The following is a 22610-nucleotide window of genomic DNA, read 5'->3' on the forward strand; positions in this document are numbered from 1 at the left end:
GGTCATGAGAGTGGAGCCCTCGTGAGTGAGATTAGTGCCCTTATAAAAGAGGCCCTAGAGCACTCCCTTGGCTCCTTTCACCATGTGAGGACACATTGAAAAGACGGCCATCTATGAACAGGAAGTAGGCTCTCACCAGACACAGAATCCGCCAGCACCTTGACCTTGGACTCCCCAGCCTCCAGAACTATGAAAAATAAATGTTTATTGTTTAAACTACCCAGTCTATGATATTTTTGTTATAGCAGCCCAGAGAGACTAAGATAACACCTGACCCAACTGCTGGATGGAGAGACTTTAGTCAAAAGATAGAAAACTTACGGCCAAGCTATGTTCTAAGAGAGAAAGAGAGAGAGAGAAAGAGAGGGAGAGGGAATCAAAGATATGAAATAGTCAGTTAGCCCTGATATTTCACTTTTTCAGGGCATGCCATTCACTTCTTGTCCTTTGATGCTTATGTGATTGCCTATTATATTCATACCCTAACACTCTTATTAACATCAGCCTGAGTATCTTGATGTTCTTGAAGCCAATATTTCTGACTTAGAAAGGATATTTAGGGATGTATAATTTCTGAGCTTCTCTTACCTCATCTGTAAAATGGGAATAATAGTAGTATCTTCCTTGAAGGATTGCTCTGAGGATTGTATATGAGAATGTAGGAAAAACTCCCAGTAGAGTTCTGGAAGCATAGTAGGTGCTCAATTAATGGTGGCCATTAGCTTCCTGTAAATTTATATCTCATAAATAAACCACCAATTTATTAAGAATTTACATTATTCCTGATACCGTATCCTTCCATTATCCTATAAACACAAGAATCCCATGAGTCTTTCAAATTGGTTAGGATATATCAGCCCCTTGATACCATCCAGAATCTCTGAAAAGTGGTCAGACTCCCTTTCTTTGCACTGCTCTCCTCCACAAGTTAAGGTAGGTGAGAGCTGGGTGGTGGCCATTCCTTAGAAGTGGTGCCTACTCAATGATTATAAGACCACAGTGAGATGGAAGACCTTTCTTGCCTCTCCTCTTGGTGGATGTAGTGCAACCCTAGTATGGCCTTCTACACCTGCATAAGTAAAGCTGGAAACAGACAATAGTGTTGTTCCCTTGACAATTCCACAGAAACATACCCTTTTTGTTAACATATACATGTTGACAGACTAAATCTAATTAAGTAGTTGAATGCACTATGTCCTCCAAGTGCTGGTAAAAGACTTGAGATTTATTAAAAATCAAACTCTTTCTCATACTCACTGCACTGAACAAAGGACAATGGAAATGCACAGGAGTTTTCTTGACTAATTGCCAAATGATCATTATTTAGTTTCTAACTTAAATGTCTTCTCTCTACAAAGCCTCCTCTGAGTCCTTCAGTCAGAATGCCCTCCCTCTGATATAGAACATCACAGATGGTCTGACTTGGTTGCCTGTGTCTTTTTCCCCCATAGATTGTGAGTTTACTTTTATGGATGATCATTGTAACTAACACTTATTAAAGGCTGTCCTGTGTGTCAGGCCCCCTAAGTGCTTTAAAAGGATTAACTCATTTGTCCATCAAACAACCTTTTCAGGTGGCACTACTATTCATCCTCATTTTACAGATAAGGAAACTAAGGCCAAGGACAGTTAAATAACAAGACCAAGTTCACACAGCGAGTAAGGATAGGGTCAGCTCAAATCCAAGGTCATGCTATAACCACTGCCTCATAATGCCTCCTGGCACGGGTAGAGGCCATCTCTTATCCATCATTGTCACCCCACGGTACCCAGCTGAGTGTCTGGAACAGGGAAGTTCCCAGCCAGTGCTAATTGGTACTGAGTGGAGCAGAAATGCCAGAAACAGTGAGCACCTTTGCTGTCACTGACTGGTGTCTGACTTCCCTGCTGCGAAGAGGAGGAGAGTGCTGAAGCAAACACATTCCTCAGGCTTGTAACTCTCTCCGTCCTAAGGCATTTGTGCTGCTTTCTTACTCCTCCGCCTTGCTAACTGCATTATGTGCATTAGAAGTTGGAGCTTAGTTCACACAAAGGGAAAGCAGAACTCTGAACACCCTGTGTGGGATTAAGAGAAGAGAAATACGTAATCCAGGAAAAAGATATATCTAGGGAAATATTTAACCTGATGAAATCAAGATGTTACCTGAAATTAGCATATTGCAAACAAAGTCAGTGTTTCAGTGCACTGTTCTTCCTGATTTGACTTGGTCAAAAATAAGCTGATGGGAGGGGCTTAAAGATCCCAGATCACATGTGTAGAATTGGGCATTATCCAAGCAAACAATAATCTGTGCAATATATCTGTTGTACATACTTAAGCAGGGAAGAGTCTGTAAGAATTCACGTCTCCTGGCCTGCAGAGAAAGCAGAAACATGAGTACAGCAGGAAAAGTAAGGCAATTTTTTTTTTACTTTTGGAATTATATTCTAATTAATATCATACACAAAGAGATACAGTATTTAATGAATAACTTAAAATTCATATATAAATTAGAAATAATATATACTGAAATACAACATAGAATATATGCTTCAATATACAAGGTATATTAAACTACAATTGAGATGGGCAATACCTAAATATCTTTAACAAAATGTATAGCATTATACCTATTATGGTCTGTATTTCATATATTAAATAAATGTGAAGTAGTACATCCAATCATGAGTAATTTTCAAGTCGAAATGAAATGTTTTTATCAAGAAGTTATCTTTATGTTAAGATACCATAATATGAATGTTATTCTTTATAATCATAGTCTTCTTATGAATACAGGAAAGTTCAGTGTGACAAAACTTTTATCGATCTCAAAGCATTAGAACCATCAAGACAAAACAAACGAACATCAACATGCAAATTCTGATTTAAAAGGGTCCTATTGTGGCACAATTCAGGAAATTTCCATAGAAATCATATAGAACAGTTGTCCCCAACCCCTGGGCTGCTTAGAAACCTGGCCTCACAGCAGGAGGTGAAAGGCAGGCCAGCCAGTGAAGCTTCATCTGCTGGTCCCCATCGCTGGAATTACCCGCTAAACCATCCCCCTTCCCCCACCCCCCAGTCCGTAGAAAAATTATCTTCCGCGAAACCAGTCCCTTGTGCCAAAATGTTGGGGACCACTGCTAAAGAACGACATCTTCTTCATGTAAAAGTCAATGTGATTTAAAAAAAAAAAAGTTAATACTGATACAGTTTGAACCACTTATTAGCACTGGGAACAGAGATATTTGGTTCTAAGTCTTCCATAGATTCATGTTTATTTGTTCAATGTGCTTACAGGTGCAGAGAAATACATGTGGTTATTCAATACAATCAATTCATGTTGTTTAACTTCTTCACGGCAAAAGCCTGTGTAACTGTTTCCAGTAGGTTTGCTGTATTAGGAGTTGATTGCACAATATAATATCTTGCTATGATGACTCAACTGAAAGATTCTGAGGTTTCTACGCACACTGTGGGACACACAAAAGGCCTATATCAATGCGATTGGTTGGAAATCTTATGGGTAACCAATTGTCAGTTTTCTTATTCTAACTTTATTTTCATCCATTACTGATTAGCATTTACAGTGGCATATTACATTTCAAATGAAGAATAGTAAAGAAAAAGAAAAACTAAATTTTCCAAAACTCAGCTTGAAAGAGTTCAGAGATCAAAAGGGTAAGCCAAATGTATTAATGATAATTATAAATTATAGGCAATCAATTCTCACTCCTCAGGTGCAACATCAATAACTTTTAGCTATGATAACACTTCATTTATGTTTACCCTTCCTGCATTGTATGTTCTTCAAATGCTAAATGGCAACAATAATACGTACTTTCATAAGGTGGTTGTGAGAATTTAATAAATTCATATTAAATTTTTTTTTTTTTTTTGTGGTACGCGGGCCTCTCACCTTTGTGGCCTCTCCCTCCGCGGAGCACAGGCTCGGGACACGCAGCCCCAGCAGCCATGGCCCACGGGCCCAGCCGCTCCGCGGCATGTGGGATCCTCCCGGACCGGGGCACGAACCCACGTCCCCTGCATCGGCAGGCGGACTCCCATCCACTGCGCCACCAGGGAAGCCCCATATTAAATTTTTTCATACTGGAAAGCATTGAAAATAGTGCCTGGTACATAGAAATAATTTAATAAATACCAGTCACTGCTATTATTGCTGTTATTGCTATCTAACCTCTAACCTTTTGTTAATCTTTTACTACCATCAAGTAGTGAAAAGATAAAATGATGTTAATTCTTTGGACACCCAGCTTTGTGATTCTGGGAAAAGTGTTTAGTCAATTACTAAATCAGTTGAGCCTCAATCTTTTCATCTGTAAAATAAGACTAATAATTCAATAATACTGCCCTGTGAAGTTTAAAAGTCAAAAAACATGTATCAAGAACTCACCCAACACAGCCACTTGTGCCTGCTACATCATTGGCACCCAATAATCAACACCTATCTACCGTTAGTGTATTATTTCCAAGTACTCTTATATTTATTGTGGAATTGACCATGACAAACACTTTGCAAAGTAGAAGGATTTGGCATACAAATAATGAAAATAAATTATCAGATAAATTTCAATTGAATTTTTATCATATTTGCAATATGCTAATTCTCTCTAGAAAAAACTCAACTATACAAGCTTTGCAAAAATGAACACAAGTCTTATACTACATTCCCAAGCACTAAAAATGTGTTCAACTTTTATTTGTAAGAACAATTTTGGGCTCAAGTGTAATCTGGAAGAAATCCCTATACATAAATTATATAACAAAACAGAGCTGCCAAAGCTAACTTTCAAATAAGTGATGCAAACAAATAGCACATAGAACAAGTGTAGAGAGAAAATCAAAGGAACAGGCAAATAGAGAGAGAGAAACCCTAGGCAGGGGGGCAAGTCCATAACTGGAATCATAAAGTCAGATCATTTTGGAGTGGAGAACTGAGCAAGGGAGAAATCAGTATCATGTGAACAGACACTGAATGTCAGCAAAGTGATAGTGATTTAGAACTTCACGTACGAGCCAATAGTTTTGGGTAAACAACCAATTTCAGGACTGCATTAGGAAATAGAAGCAATAAACAATCTTTAGAGAAAAAAAAACCCATGGTGTTCTTTCTTCATAAAAGAATATATTCCATTTTATCTCAGTGTCTCACTATAGTTAATTCTGTTTCTCTTTGCTTGTGGTATTGCTTTACACATTTTTATAAAGAGGTACTATTATTCTTTTTGCAAATCAAAGGTTTTCATTTCTGTGGAACAATGTTACTTTCTAGACATGGGGCTAGATGTTGCACGTAAAAAGGTAAAAGACACAATCCCTGACTTCAAGGGTGGGGAGAAACTGGTATCATCTTTCTGTTCAATTTTCAGGTAATAAAATGCAAAGCAGCTGTGCTATGGGAGCTCAAAAAACCATTTTCCATTGAGGAGGTGGAAGTTGCACCCCCTAAGGCCTATGAAGTTCGTATTAAGGTAAAACTTTCTTCCATTTCTATTTAATCTTAGGTTTAAAAATTTCAGAGAGTAACAATGAAAATAACCAAAATCCATTAAGAGGCACTTTTCATATGGTTATCCAGACTGTGGAATTACATTTGTTGCCAAGGAAAGTTGTAAGTATAAATTGTTAAATTTTTAAAAAAGAGACCAAAGAGTATATACAGTATAAACCTAGTAAAATAAAAAAGAATTTATGTGTTAATACAGAAAAATAAGTGCAAAGGAATATATATCCAGATTTTAAATCAATTAGCATTAGATGGCAGCATTTAAGTAACTATTTTCTTGGTGCTAATCTGCATTTCCTACTTCTATACAAAAGATTGCCTCCTTGTATATTATATGACTTAACTATTTCAGAAACAATTATTTCACAGATTATTCCAAATTGTTTAATGCATGGAAGGAAAGTAGAGGAGGGTTTTAGGCTGAATAATCTTGGGTATAAATTGAATCTGTATTTGGGAAGAGTAGGAATTATCAGTAAAACCCGTGAAAACTCTTTAGCGCAAATTCAGGAAACTGGGTATGTTAAGTCCATCTGAGTGAGGGTCATAATCTTTTCTGAATCTAATCATCCTCTCTTTACCCTGTAGATGGTGGCCACAGGAGTCTGTCGCTCAGATGACCATGCGATTAATGGATCTTTGGTCACACCTCTTCCTGCGATCATAGGCCATGAGGCAGCCGGCATTGTGGAGAGCATTGGAGAAGGGGTGACTACAGTAAAACCAGGTACAGAATTCACAGCTGGGGAATGTGCTTTGGTTGAGGACCCCAAGATGATCCAGCCTGGATGATGACACTGAAGTAATAAGAGATGAAAGTACTTGCTCAAGGCTGAGCTAGGACTTGACTGGAGGTCTCTTCCTTTCCTCCCTCCCTGCCTGTCTCAGGCATGTATGCATCCATGCACTCCTGTATTCTCTCCTTCAGCAAGTATTTCTTGAGGACCTGCTAGGTGTCAGCCACCATGTTAGATCCAGGGAATACATGAGGATCAAAAAAGACCCAGTGCCTGCCAGGGTGGAGTTCATAATGAATTAATTCCCATTTTAGTGTTGCTAAGCATTGTCTTCTATCAGGTCCAAATTAAAATACAAATGAGACAAAGGAAAAAACATGTCTGTGTCCTGAGCCTCTAGATCAGTGTATGGAACCTGTTCTGTACTGACTTCACACAATGGGGATTGTGAGGCCATGACTGAATCAACATTATCTCTTCTCAGGTGGGAAGTGGAGCCCATTCACTAATTTCCCCTTCCAATATGGCCTTCTTTACTGAACACGGAATGAACGAAACAGACTAGTTGGCAGGAAATGAAAGAGAACTAGCAGAAGGCATCCTGCCATAAACAATATCTGTTTTATTACCTTTAACCATGATTAAATGTGACTGGTTACCAAGTACTATTTTTCTTTAATATTTATTGTATCCTAATGTTATTGTGTATTAATACAGATAAATATTTTTAGAGGTAAACTGAATAAACAGAAAATTTCCATGCTATCATCTCATATAAAGTTTATCTATTAAATGTTATCTTTCTGAGTCTTTTGGATAAGTAGTATAGATGATTAAAGATAAATATTTTTAATTCTAAAAAATCACTTTAGCCAGTAGATTTGACCTCCCTGCTTACCAAATACTTAATTGACCTGTGAACAGAAAATAATAAAATCAGTTGTCTGGTTTGAGTTTCAGCTCTCAGTATTTCCTTTAGTTAGAAATCTATTAATAATAAATGACACCCCCCCTTTTTTTTTTTTTTTTTGTGGTACGCGGGCCTCTCACTGTTGTGGCCTCTCCCGTTGCGGAGCACAGGCTCCCGACGCGCAGGCTCAGCGGCCATGGCTCACGGGCCCAGCCGCTCCGCGGCACGTGGGATCTTCCCGGACCGGGTCACGAACCCGTGTCCCCTGCATCGGCAGGCGGACTCTCAACGACTGCGCCCCCAGGGAAGCCCAACACCCCTACTTTTCACCCCTGCTCCCTCCACCATAGCAGTAAAAATGAACTATTCACAAATTATCAGCTACAAACATTGGAAAGTCAGTTCTTATCCTAAGAGTCTAACTTATTATTGAGGGTTGAGGTTTTCAAAAGCATTTCTTAAATTCTTATGTGTCCTATTTTTGTTTGTTTTCCTTAAAAAAGAATTTTTTTAAAGGACTCATTTCATAGTAGAGATAAGCATAATCACTTTGAAAAGCCAAGAAATAGTTGTTGAGATTCTCATTGTTATTGTATCCCAAACTATTATAAAATACTGGATCATCTAGTGGAACTATGGCAGCCTGCTCACAACTTAAATTTATATTTACACTTACAGTGAGAACATTTGTTTTAATTATTAAGGATTAAATGAGATGATACATATAAAATCCCCAAGAGAAAGGGCACACAATAAAAGATAACTATCAACACAGTGGAACCACTTCTAAAAATCCATGTTGTTTTCCACACTTGCATTTTCTTTGGGCATCTTCAGGCATATATAAACCCAAACTGGTAACGATGCTGGCAGGCAATGACCAAGACATAGTGCTGACTGGACCCTATTGTTGGAGACTTTTCAAAGTCAAGTGCCTCTAATACATATGTGTAAGTTCTAAGCTCTAGCTCTATTAATTCCTGGGTAGAAATTTAAGAAGAATTTGTTTTACCCCCTTCCCCAGGTGATAAAGTCATCCCACTCTTTGTTCCCCAGTGTGGAAAGTGCAGTGTTTGTAAACACCCGGAAGGCAATTTCTGCCTGAAAAACAAGTAAGTTTCTGATACTCTCCTTAAGCAGCCAAGGAATCTGCACGTCAGTTATACTCCTGTCTCATACCCTCATGTGCCTGTGTGTTGCACTGACCAGTGTGACCAAGCCTCGGGGGACCCTTATGGATGGTACCAGCAGGTTCACCTGCAGAGGGAAGCCCATCTACCATTTCATCGGCACCAGCACCTTCACCCAGTACACAGTGGTGGATGAGATTTCGGTGGCCAAGATTGATGCAGACTCACCGCTGGAGAAAGTCTGTCTCATTGGCTGTGGATTTTCTACTGGTTATGGGTCTGCGGTCAAAGTTGCCAAGGTAGGAATTACAATGGGTGATAAAACCAGCTACACTCAGACTGTCAGGAGCTAAAAGGAGAGCAGCTTCTCAAAGGAATCAGAGATCATGCTACACAGATTTACTGGTAGCTTCTCCCCCCACCACCGTAATAACATTGACATGCTCCATAGAATTGAGTCTGTTGATTGTAAGTAGAAAATGCCCTCAGAAGGAATTGAGAGCGCATCCTAGAAAATTTATCTGTTAATCACAAACGAAAAGCTGTTGATAATTAACTAAGAGAAAGTAAAGATGTTTTCAATACTTATTCTTCTACATGTGTTTTTCTATGGGATTACTAAATTTTAGAGCTGGGAGCTCGTTTTGTCATTCATTTTGTAGTTAGCACCAACATGAGCCATACACAGCAGTTTCCACTAAGTTCTGAGTCAGGAAAAGTAAACGAAATGAAGGAGTTGCCTTTGAGGAGTATCTAGTCCATGGATCTTCTACTCCCAGAATTATGATCAACAGTAGATTTCAAAGCCTTACCTGATATCCTGATATAATTCCAAACTGAGGGTCGCCAACATACCCACTCTATGGATCTCTATGAGGAAAGCAATGAAGCTTCAATGATGCATGAAGCATTTATTCCACTGCTATACCTCCACCCCTGCCACAAATACACACACACACACACACACACACACACACACACACACACACACACACACACACACACACACTTCAGAAGTGGTAGATTTTAAGGAGAAATTCTTTAAAGGCTCCTCTTCCCAGAAGGCTGGAAATCTAGTAGTATCCTTTCATTTTATGAAACTCAGGTCCAGAGACATAGAGCTATTTGCCCAAAATCTCACAACTGGTTAATATGACAGCTGTGACTAGCCTCTTTCTCAAAACTCCTGCTGAATCATAAACCATAATACATAATTACCAGCACTTTTAAATCACAATCACAAGCCTCATGTTTTTCTAAGGTAAAAAAGTGGTGTTGTGCCCCACAGAATGTTTACTTGGGCCAGGAGGAACATTTCACCCACACTGAAGGCTAACTATAGCAGATCAGGTTTATTAAACAGTTCCTTAGGCAAGTTAAACAATTGAGAGCACATGTTTTCCAAATTTCTGTGAGCCTAGCACTAAGTCCCTTGGCCAATTGCCTCACCTGAGCAGGTGGTCCAACTGAACCTACACACAGAAGCCAAGAAGCACTTGGGATGATGAATTTCATCCATTATTAAAGTACAGGCTAGCTTTTCACTGCATTATTCTTCATTAGTGTATTTTAAAAAGCAGATATAAAGACCCACTCAGAGCACACTGGTCCCAAGCAGTATTATCTTAAAATTACCTGTTAAATTACCCCTGTTGTTAAGTTTGCTTTAAGCCGAGGATAACTCTTCTATGCTTCACCGATAATTTCTGCTCTCATTATACTGATCATGACTACTGAAAGTTAATGAAACAAGGAGTTAATTATTGAGGGTTCAACTAGATTATTTTTTTTCAGTCTCCTCTCTTCTACTTATTATTTAATTTCCCCAAAATTGTGTTTGTGTATGTGTGATAGACTGAAGCTGGCTATCAACAGATTCTCTTTAAGAGGGGGTCACTAGCATTTAGAGCTCAAAGATCATCCAGTCCACTGGCTCCCAGCTTGGGTTTCCCATTGGAGTCACCTGGAGACTTGGTCTTACCTGCAGAGAGTCTGATTTAATTGCTTATGGGCTGTGACCTGGGTGTTGAGATATTTTTTGAAAGCTCCCCAGGTGAGTCTTATGTCTAGCAAAATTTGAGAACCACTGATCTAATTCAACCCCTTCATTTTAAACATGAAGCAGCTGAAGCCAAAAGAAGTTTTGAAAACAGATGGACGTAGTTTGAGTCGCTCCTGACAAGGGAAAAGCATGGCACTTTATACAATTTAGGCTCTTTCTAACAGTCATTAATCTGTATTTGCATTTTCTGAAAACACAGGTCACCCAGGGCTCCACCTGTGCCGTGTTTGGCCTTGGAGGAGTTGGTCTGTCTGTTATCATAGGCTGTAAGGCAGCTGGAGCAGCCAGGATCATTGCAGTGGACATCAACAAAGACAAATTTGTAAAGGCCAAAGAGGTGGGTGCCACTGAGTGCATCAACCCTCGGGACTATGAGAAACCCATCGAGGAGGTGCTGAAGGAAATGAGTGGTGGAGGTGTGGATTTTTCATTTGAAGTCATCGGTCGTTTTGACACCATGGTATGTACCCTGAAAGGCCTTGAGACATCAGCGTCTGCATTCTAGAGTCTACTTTTATGCAGCAGAATATAAACATTATACATAAAGAATATATTTTAAACTATGGCAACTTTCCATCTCCTATTTGTTACCTGGATTGCTTAATTATTATAATGAGGAATCTCATTCCATCAGTTACGTATAACTGTCACAAGTATTATTTCCTTTTTAGAGACAGAAGAGGGTTTTTTTATTGAGCCATCATAAATTTATTTTAATTTTTAGTTCAAAAAAATTCAACCTCAAGTCAATATAAAGAATATAAATTCTGGTTTCAAGTTGGCAAGTTTGATTTTTCCCCCACATTCTTAACAAAAAATGGTTTGACAATTTTTATAGGTTTCAATGGATATCATATTTTGGCCAAAAGAAAAAATGAGCAACTTTAGGCTCCATATCATTTTATTAAGAGAAAATATGCCCTGTTTTACCACAGCACGCAGCACAGTGCCTGGTACATAATATGCATCCAGATCTGTGTGTTGAACTGAATACTTTAAAAAGTCAACAGGTTTTTCCACCAAAAAAATTTAAGTGATATGTATCTCATAGTGTTGTTTCTGGATTAAGTGAGATAAACATGTAAAATACTTAGCACGTGCCACCTGTCAGTAGCAAGCTCTTATTAATAAATGTCAGCTGGGGTCATCAACATACAGTACTGTTTGCAATCTTGCAGCACTTACATCATCTTTAAAATACACATATTACTTTCAAATAATTACAATTATCAATTGCAACAGAGAACACATCCCTAGCTACATTTCACCTAACCAGAATTCTCTAGAATCCTAATGAAAACACCCCCAGAGACCAACAAAAAAAAGCCCCCTTTTAAGGTTCTCCAGTAAGTCCCAGCAGTGTTGGTAGTAAGAAGCAGCACCTAAAGAGTAAAGCTCTTTGCAGCCTTGACCTGGGACAATATGCCATAGATGACTGAAGTTCCAATACAATCCAACTTTTTCCAAGGCTCTAGCCTTTCTCCTTATGCCGTTTTTCTATGGTTTCCCCTCCATTTTCTCTTGTGGAATTGGACTGTTTTAAATGTCTGATAGCCACATGTTCTAAAGTTCTCTGGTCTTCCAAATGTCATACTCCAAAATCAAATGACTGATTATTATATATTTCGGGGGGGATCCTAAACAACTTTCTTACTGCAAACCTGCTTAAAAACCTGACTGGAGGGGAAAGGCTTTCTTTTCAAGTTCCAGAGTAACAGGTGTAGTTTAAAGTAAAGTCACACAGGAGTTAAAAGCACATTTAAAACATGCCCATTTTAGGTCAACAACTATATGGAAAGGTGCTCAACATCATTAATCACCAGGGAAATGCAAATCAGAACCACAAAGAGATATTACCTCATACCTGTTAGAGGGGCTATTATCAAAAGACAAGCAATAACAAGTGTTGGAGATTGTGTGGAGAAAAGGGAATTTTGTGCACTGTTGGTGGGAATGTAAAATTGGTACAGCCATTATGAAAAGCAGTATAAAGGTTCCTCCAAAAATTTAAGATAGAACTACCATATGATCCAGCAATCCCACTTCTGGGTATATATCCAAAGAATATAGAAATCACTGTCTGCACCCCCATGTTCATTGCAGCATTATTCATAATAGCCAAGATATGGAAACAACCTAAATGTCCACTGATGGATGAATGGATAAAGAAATTGTGATGTATATATAATATATATATATTCATATATATTATGTTCAATAATATATTCAATAATATAATTCATATGAATATTATTCAGCCATAAAAAAGAAGTCTTGCCATTTACAACAACATGGAATAACCCGCAGGACATTATGCAAAGTGAAATAAGGCAGACACAGAAAGACAAATATTATATGACCTCTCTTATATGTGGAAACTAAAAAAATCAAATTCTTAGAACCACTGAGTAGAACAGTGGTTGCCAGGGTCTGGAGGAGTGGGGGAGGAATAATGGGTAGATGTCAAAGAGTACAAACTTTTAGTTATGAGTAAGTTCTGGAGACTTCCATGTACAGCATGGTTATTATAGTTAATACTACTGTACTGTATACTTCAAATTTGCTAAGAGTGTAGAGCTCAGATGTTCTCACTACAAAAAAAGGTAGTAGCTATGTGAGGTGATGAATGTGAATTAACTTGATTGTGGTAATCATTTCACATGGTATATTAAATAATCACATTGTTCACCCTAAAAAATCACATTGTACAACCTAAAAATAAACAATTTTTATTTGTCAATCATACTTCAACAAAACTGTAAGAAAATAAAGTACATAAATTAGGAAAAAAGTGTCCACTAGAAATGGGCGGTAGAAATGGGGATCCATTAAAAAGGGAGACTGTGAAGTGGGAAAGAGAGAAATGTTGATGATGTAATTGACCTTGTATCTGGTTCACCATCAAAATACCTGGTTCAAAGTACTGAGTTCAAAATATCTTAATAAGTAAATGAAGAATGAGTTAACTAACTCAGATTGCCCAGGGGTCATGTGATGATAAACATTACCTTTATTTGAGGAATCAGATTATATATATGTAATGATATTTGCCTCTTTATTATTTTCTAAAGAAGACTTAAGTACATACAAACATACAAATTCATTCATCTATTGTCTCATTCAACAATATTTTCTGGGCATTTTCTAAAGCCACACCTAGTGGCTTTAGGAAATAATGGGGAATGAAGAAAAAGGCATAATCTCTTCCCACCACACACACACAATTTAGCTAGATCCATATTACACGATACCGTGTATCATAAGTTGGGACTACCAGAAAATCCACTTTAATGATGCTACATATTAATTTTATTCCAGATGGCTGCCTTGTTGTGCTGTCAAGAAGCATATGGAGTAAGCGTCATTGTAGGAATACCTCCTAGTGCCCAAAATCTCCCTATGAGCCCCATGTTGCTGTTGACTGGACGTACCTGGAAAGGAGCTATTTTTGGTGGTACGTAGTTAGGCTTGAGGGCCAAATTCTTACTAACGTCAGGATTTCTTCCTTTTTACAAGTGACAAGGCCAGGTTTTAAAATGCAGTGTAGGGACTTCCCTGGTGGTGCAGTGGTTAATAATCCACCTGCCAATGCAGGGGACATGGGTTTGATCCCTGGTCCAGGAAGATCCCACATGCCACGGAGCAACTAAGCCCGTGCCCCACAACTACTGAGCCTGTGCTCTAGAGCCTGTGAGCCACAACTGAGCCCGCATGCCACAACTACCGAAGCCTGTGCGCCTAGAGCCTGTGCTCTGCAACAAGAGAAGCCACCACAATGAGAAGCCCACACACCGCAATGAAGAGTAGCCCCCACTCACCCCAACTAGAGAAAGCCTGCGTGCAGCAACAAAGACCCAACACAGCCAAAATTAATTAATTAAAAAAAAACGCAATGTAGTTTAAAAATAAACTAAAATTCCTTTGTATCTATAGGCTCCAAATCAACTAGATGTGGAACTAATGCACACAGAAAGTCCCAAGATAGACTTTAATGGAGTCCCCATAAACTAACAAGGATCTTTCAGCATCATCTCTTTTGATACTTGTGACTGCACAATGCACTGAAATACCTAGGAGGATCCAGGAAATCCATAGCGATAATTTATGTCTGCACTCACTGCCCAAATTTAGACAATTGTTAAATTTTCTTCTTCACTTTGAGAATAACCATCTGTACTATAATTTCTCTATGAGAGAACTAATAACCAAGGACCCTAGTTTGTTTGGGGAGATTGTATTAAAAAGTCAAACCACTGCAAACCACTACCATCTCTTCTTAACCTCAGTAATAGTAGTCTGTGGACACTTTATAAACTTTCATTTAAATTCTATGTGGAAAGTCTCCTCTCCAATTCTCCTCATATCTGGCTGAATCTAACATTGATGTCACTTCCTTTTCAGGCTTTAAAAGTAAAGATTCTGTCCCCAAACTTGTGGCTGATTTTATGGCTAAGAAGTTTCCACTGGATCCATTAATAACCCATGTTTTACCCCTTGAAAAAATAAATGAAGGATTTGACCTGCTTCGCTCAGGAAAGAGGTAGACTTCAAGTTTCTTTTTATGGTGCGGTTTGACTAACAGAGAAAAGAAGGTAGAAGGATGAGAGAAAGCAAGGGTGCAGTACCTTGGTTTTCCATTCCCAGTTCAATCTTTGCGTGTAGGACACTTAAGATCACGTTGTGAGAAGCTAAATGCTTTGCACTGCCTGTTTTGTTGAAGCCAAATTATGTTGGTCACAGTAAATCTGAATGATCAGAGCCCTCTGCCTTCTTTACAAGAGAACTCTCACCTTTGCAAGGAAAAAGAATGAGACACACAGTCATATTATAACATGGAGTTACTGCAGCCCCTGCCTAACCACCTAAAACGGTTGACTATTAATAGCTATAAATTTAAATTACATTCAAGACATCCCAAAAACTCATTATGGGAGCTGGTGGAGCTATATAGGCATTATTTTCTATACAGATATTACTTTCTTCATTAAAATGCTATTATTGTTATTCTTTTTTTCCATTTACAAAGAATTTTTCACAAATAAAAATTATTGCAAAGAGGAAGGGTACAAAATCTATTTTAAATCTTTAAATCTTACATGTTCTTCAAAGCTTAGGAAAACAAGCCAGTTCCATTTTCTACCTCTAACGTTTAACTCTTACAACCACCTAAAAAGAAGAATTTTATCATTTGCCTTTATATATGGGGCACAATTAATAATAGGCAGTTTTACCTAACTCTCCCCTTCTTGTTCCATAGTCCCTGCTTTTTCTGCACCTTCACACTTCTTCTCATGAGGTTTTCAATTTTAAACAATATTTCTTTAGCACCCATACACATAACACATACTAGGCACTTAGTCTGATAAACATCATTGAGGAAGGAAAGAAACTAGCATCCAAACAGTACCAGATTACATCCTTTCTAGAAAGCAGTTTGGTCATTTGTATCAGAAACCTTAAAAAAACAAAACAAAAAATAAAACTTAGATCCTATGTCCCAGCAATGCCATTTCTGAGAATATATTCTACAGAAATTATGAGATATGCAAAAATACATATGTTTAAGCATGTTCATCTATAAATCAAAAACTGGAAACATCCCAAAGGTTAACATTAAGGGGATAGTTAAATAAATTCCAAACATGTACTAGAAATCAATGAAGCCATTTAAAAAGAAATGATTTCATTAAATTGGGAAATTCTCCTGATGTAATTTTAGGCTATAGAGTAGAGAAAACAAACTTATATATACAATATGGTTCCAAGTTTTCAATAAGAGCAATAAAAACTTGCATATGTTTAGAAAAAGTTGATCAAAATTCAAGAAAATATTAACACTGATTATTTCTGGGTTGTGGGATTACAGGTTATCTTTACTTTCTTCTTTATACTGTCCTTTACTTTCTAAATTATCTACATACATTTTTCATATATATTATATATATACACACACACATATATATATATTTTTTTTAAATACAAAGACCACCTTTTTCTAAAGTACCCATCAGAAGATGGTTTTTGGAAAGGACATTAGTTCCAGTAAAATGTAACATTTCTGATCTTTCCAAGAATAAAGTCTCACCCAGTACAAATCAATTCTTTTTTTTCTACTTCTAAGTCTCCTTAAACATTTCTTTATCAAAGCTCTATTAAACTTTCAACATGGTCTTAACTTTATTACACTATCAGCACCTTTAGGCACATTACCTATCATTTGTAATTTGTGCAACTTTGTATTTGGATTTAAATCCCAGGATCCCACACTAGATGTGTGATCTAAAGAAAGCTGCAAGTCTCTCCAAGTCTCAGTATCTACAATCTCTAAAATGGAAATAATATTAGAAACTGCCTCCTAGCATTGTTGTTTAAGTAGAAGTTTAAATGATAAAATACATGAAAAACATCTACATAGTATGTGACAAACAGCATGAACTTATTACATATCATTACACATTGTTATTTTGTATTCCTTATTATACAAGGCATGTGGGATCTCAAAAATTATATTTTGAAAATCTAATACATAATGAAGCCTAAATGGCAGTCATATTCAGGATATAATAGAGCTTCAGGTTGGAGAAAACACAACAGGAAAGGATGAGATGATGTTTTACTTGACTTGACTTGAGTGCATTACGGATGGGAATGAAATAGCAGGAAACAAAGATAGCTTTTCAAAGAGACAAGTCAAGTGCTCCTTGTACTCTCACATGGAAGAGCATATATTATCTAAACATTAAAACAATCAGTATCTTTTATTTTCTGTTTCAGTGTCCGTACCGTCCTGACATTTTGAGACTATACACATGGCTTCACTTGTAGCAGTCTTCCGGCTCCTCCATCATCTGAAACATCAGCCAAACATCATCAATAATTCTATTCTTCAGAGATACTACCAATAAATTACACATGGGGGCTTTCCAAAAGAAATAAAATTAATGTGAAATCATTTTTTAAGCAAATGCTTAAAATTCAAGTAAGAGCCAGATGAACCATCATATGGGTAATTGAGTCCAATAAACCCTCCTTCTTAATCATTCTACTCATGTTGAATTGTGTCATCTTTCCCACTGAGGAAAGGTATTTCTTTTGGGTTTTTGCACTTTTTGTATCTTTGCCACCCTTAGTCTTTGAAGCCTTAGTCATTGAGAAAGTCCTCATGATACTTATTCCCCAACATACATGTGATGGACTATTGTGCTCCAAGTCTTCTACCTGTACTTCTACTGTCTGTATTTTCCTTTTTATGAAATGTAGCAAAACCCTACAGTAAAAACTACACATAGTCTGCGAAAGGATACACTCAGATTTATAAGTGGAAAAGGTCCAGAACTTCTAAGTGCAGGAAATTTCTTAGGGGAATGTCACATATTTTTAAGGTGAAGGGAAGTGTTTTTATACTACAGTTTCATACTATATGTGATAAATGTGAGGTTTGAATAGTAAATCTGAAAACTGACCTGCTCTTGGAACCATATTCCAAAAGTCTATAACTTTTACTCAAGAAAGTACTTTATTGGTTAAATGATCTTAGTTATTACAATTGACTGAAAATAAGTCATAAGGTAATTAAAAATAATACGGTGGCTTGAAGTCTAGGGATGGGAATAAAGCAGCTGTGGACACAGCGTGTAAAAAGGGTAACTAAGAAATGGCACAAACACCCAAAGCAATAGATTTTCTAAGTAGATGTATATACACATAGAGATGTACATTTGTGCAAAAATCTTTTCAAACTAGAACTTTTCTATTAACTACCATGTCTTAAGCCTATAACCCTGGAATTAATTCTTTGAACATGTGAAAGTCTATGGTCCCCATTTGTTAGTGCTTTCTCAGGGGAAGATTTGCACTTTGACCTTCATCTCTAAATGTGTAATGAAAATCTTATTCCTTTAAGGAGCTTTAGCTATCTTTAAAAGTGTGATTTGTTTCCATGTCTACAATTTGTTTGATATTGTGGAAAGGACTCTAGACTTAGAGCAAGTGATCTACCACTTATTTGTGACCTTCAGTAAATTACTCAACCTCTCTAAACCCATTTTATCCATTGTTTTAAAAAATTACTCTACCAACCCATTACAGCTTCATGAAGATTAGATGGAATGATGTTAGTGAAAAGGCTTGTCAACTATGCAGTGCCACGTAAATGCAGGGAACAGTTTAATTCTTTTGTCAAAGATACTGAAGGAGATATTGAGGGTTAGGGGAGCTTTCAGAATGTCCCTAAGTTTTCAGATTGTCCTAACATCATGGAACACCACGTTCCCATGTTACTGGGTGCTCCAATGTTTTTATATTGGTGCTGATAATGTGAGATTCAGAGGAAAAAGAGATGGTTCTAAATGCCCATGTCACAATAGTGGGCATAAAATCCTACTGGTTGCACAGAGGCCTGGCCCGTGAGCCATGGCCGCTGAGCCTGCGCGTCCGGAGCCTGTGCTCTGCAACGGGAGAGGCCACAACAGTGAGAGGCCCGCGTACCGCCAAAAAAAAAAAAAAAAAAATTACTCAGAAGTTGAAGTAGAGCAAGAGCAAGTATGTATTTAATAATTACATTCTTAGACACCTGACTACTTAATTCTGTTAGCAAATGATTACTGCACAAATAACCTCTATTAAGTATTCTCCAAAAATGTGCAATTGACCATTTTATTGAAGTATATCAAATTATATTTAACTGTCAAATACCCAGCAAACATTCAGGAAATGGACCATTGCATAGGAAGAGAAACCAAAATTAGTATGGCAAGAATAAAACTAGAGTGGGGGCCCTAGAGGCCAAACACCATTTTGATGAAATTTTTTGTCATATATGTGTACCTGGTTTGCTCATTTCATTCACTTGGGATCCAAGGGCCAGAAGATCATCTTGCACAGCCCTACCACAGTCATCAAAAGAACCCAGAGGTTGCTGAATAACTCGTAAACAAAACTAACGCACGAGCAAAGATAACTAGAGAGAGTAAAGCATCTGGTTTCCTTTTCCATTCTTGCTCTTTGAGGTATTTGCCATGTCAACAAATAACTCAGTAGATTTATTAGGAACAAAAGCAAGTCAGAAATCATCAGACAATTCTTATCTAAAAATGATGTTTAAAGACTACCACTCAGGACATCCCCAGTGGTGCAGTGGTTAAGAATCCACCTGCCAATGCAGGGGACACAGGTTCGATCCCTGGTCTGGGAAGATCCCACATGCCACAGAGCAACTAAGCCTGTGTGCCACAACTACTGAGCCTGCGCTCTAGAGCCCGCGAGCCACAACTACTGAAGCCCACGTGCTCTAGGGCGTGCCACAACTAGTGAAGCCTGCATACCTAGAGCCCATGCTCCACAACAAGAGAAGCCACCACAATGAGAAGCTCACACACCACAACGAAGAGTAGTCCCCGCTCGCCACAACTAGAGAAAGCCCGCGTGCAGCAGCAAAGACCCAACGCAGCCAAAAAATTAAAAAAAAAAAAAACTACTACTCACCATAAACCAATAATTTATAGTGTTTTGGGAGATGTCTAACTGCCTTAAAGGGTCATAACTACAGCTTTGAAGCAAGAAAAATTTTAGTTCATTCTAAATTTAAATACTGAATATCTCCTAGGCAATTCCATGTTTCAGCATGGCTGAGAGAGAGATTGGGAAATAACATGAAGACTAAGTATTTCTTTTGACACTGATTTTTTTTTCTTGTGATGAGTACATTTACGATTTAGTCTCCTAGAAACTTTCAAATATGCAATACAATATTATTAACTAATATATTCTCCATGCTGTACATTACATCCTCAGGATTTTTTTTAATAACTGAGAGTTTGTACCTTTTGACTCCCTTCACCTATTTTGCCCACCCCCCAGCACCTCCACCTTTGGCAAATATTCTGTTCTCTGTATCTATGTGTTTGTTTGTTTTTTTCAGATTCCACATATAAGTGAGATCATACAGTATTTGTCTTTCTATATCTGGCTTATTTCACCTAACATAATGCCCTCGAGGTCCATCCATATTGTCACAAGTGGCAAGTATTCATCTCTTTTATGGCTGAATAAAATTCCATTGTATATATAGACCACTTCTTCTTTATCCATTCATCTGGACATTTAGTTTGTTTCCATATCTTGGCTATTGTAAATAATGCTGCAGTGAACATGGGGATGGATATATCTTTTCCAGTTAGCTTTTTGTTTTCTTCAGGTATATACCTAGAAGTAGAATTGCTGGCTCATATGCTAGTTCTATTTTTAATTTTTGAGGAACCTCCATACTATTTTCCATAGTGGCTGCATCAATTTCTACATTCCCACCAACATTGTACAAACATTCCCTTTTCTCCATATCCCTGCCAACACTTGTTATTTCTTGTCTTTTTGATAATACCCATTCTAACAAGTGTGAGGTGGTATCTTATTGTGGTTTTGATTTGCATTTCCCTGATGACTAATGATATGGAGCATCCTTTCATGTGTCTGTTGGGCATTTGGAGCTCTTCTTTGGAAAACTGTCTTTCAGGTCCTCTGCCCATTTTTAATCCAATTGTTTGGTTTTTTGCTGTTGAGTTATATGAGTTTTTATATATCTTGGATATTAACACCATACCAGATAGATTATTTGCAAATATTTTGTTCCATTTAGTAGGTGGCCTTTTCATTTTATTGATAGTCTTTTTCCTGTGCAGAGCTTTTTAGTTTGATGTAGTCCCACTTGTTTATTTTTGCTTTTGTTGCTTTTGCTTTTGGTGTCAAATACAAAAAATTATCACCAAGTTCAATGTCAAGGAGCTTACTGCCTATATTTTCTTCTTTTTTGGTATCAGGTAAATGGGATTGTTTTCTTTCTGTTTCTTGTCACTCATTATTAGTGTATAGAAATGCAACAGATTTCTGTATATTGATTTTATATCTTGCAAATTTACTGAATTTATTTATTAGTTCTAACAGATTTTTTTGGCAGAGTCTTTAGGGTTTTCTCTATACACTATCATCTCATTTGCAAATAGTGACAGTTTTCCTTCTTTTATAATTTGGATGCCTTTTATTTCTTTTTCTTGCCTAATTGCTCTGTCTAGGCCTTCCAATACCATGCTGAATAAAAGTGGCGAGAGTGGGCATCCCTGTCATGTTTCTGATCTTAGAGGAAATGCTTTCAGATTTTCACTATTGAGTATGATGTCAGCTGGGCTTCTCATATATGGCCTTTACTGAGGTATGTTCCCTCTATAACCAGTTTGTTGAGAGCTTGTATCATAAGCACATGTTGAATTCTGTCAAATGTTTTTTCTGCATCTGTTGAGATGATTATATGATTTTTAGCTTTCATTTTGTTAATGTGGTATATGACATTGATTGATTTCAGGATGTTGAACCATCCTTGCATCTCTGGAATAAATTTTACTTGATTGTGGTTTATGATCCCTTTTATATATTGTTGAATTCAGTTTACTAATATTTTGTTGAGGATTTTTACATCTATGTTTATCAGGGATCTTGGCCTGTAATTTTATTTTCTTGTGGTATCCTTGTCTGATTTTGGTATCAGGAAGTGTTACCTCCTCTTCTATTTTTGGGGAGAATTTGAGAAGGATTGGTATTAATTCTTTTTTGAATGTTTGGTAGAATTCATCAGTGAAGTTGTCTGGTCCTGGACTTTTGTTTGTAGGGAGGTTTGTGATTATTGATTCAATCTCCTTACTAGTAAGTAGTCTGTTCAGATTTTCTATTTCTTCCTGATTTAGTCCTGGAAGGTAGTATGTTTACCAAAATTTCTTTCTAGTTTGTTCAGTTGGTTGGCATACATTTGTTCCTAGCAGTCTCTTATGATCCTTTGTATTTCTGTGGTATCAGTTACAATGTCTCCTCTTTCATTTCTTATTTTATTTATTTGAGCCCTCTCTTATTTTCTTGTTAAGTCTAGCTAAAGGTTTGTCAATTTTGCTTATCTTCTCAAAGAACCAGCTCTTGGTTTCACTGAACTCTTCTATAGTCTTTTTCATCTCTATGTCATTTTGCACCTGAATTCAAGCATCAGAAAATTAGAAGTGAAAGAAAAGCTGGAGTGAAGTACATTCCTCCATTAATGGAAGGAAATACTAAGGCATTTGGTGTTATCCTTCCAAAGTCTTCAAACTATAATGAATAGCAGAAAAGATTTAGAGCTGTCAATGACCATTTATTTTATATTTGCTACCTTCCCTTCCTTCAAGGATATTGAAAAACAGATCTTTGAAGAATATGCTGGTTGATTTTTGAGAGTGAGAGAGATTTAAG

General features: G+C 37.3%; 1 protein-coding gene across 1 annotated transcript; it reads left to right on the forward strand.

Moving 5' to 3' along the window:
- The first annotated feature begins 2293 nt into the window (after positions 1 to 2293).
- On the forward strand, positions 2294 to 17391 carry LOC112393737 (alcohol dehydrogenase E chain). Its single transcript, XM_024736080.1, has 9 exons — positions 2294 to 2391; positions 5371 to 5472; positions 6096 to 6234; positions 8179 to 8266; positions 8364 to 8583; positions 10546 to 10806; positions 13665 to 13800; positions 14748 to 14886; positions 17121 to 17391. The coding sequence occupies exons 1-9, from the start codon at positions 2374 to 2376 to the stop codon at positions 17143 to 17145; spliced, it is 1128 nt and encodes a 375-aa protein (XP_024591848.1). The 5' UTR covers positions 2294 to 2373; the 3' UTR covers positions 17146 to 17391.
- The last annotated feature ends 5219 nt before the right edge of the window (positions 17392 to 22610 follow it).

Source organism: Neophocaena asiaeorientalis, unplaced genomic scaffold (assembly GCF_003031525.2).
Source record: "Neophocaena asiaeorientalis asiaeorientalis breed wild unplaced genomic scaffold, Neophocaena_asiaeorientalis_V1.1 scaffold7, whole genome shotgun sequence".
In the NCBI taxonomy this organism is placed as follows: Eukaryota; Metazoa; Chordata; class Mammalia; order Artiodactyla; family Phocoenidae; genus Neophocaena; species Neophocaena asiaeorientalis.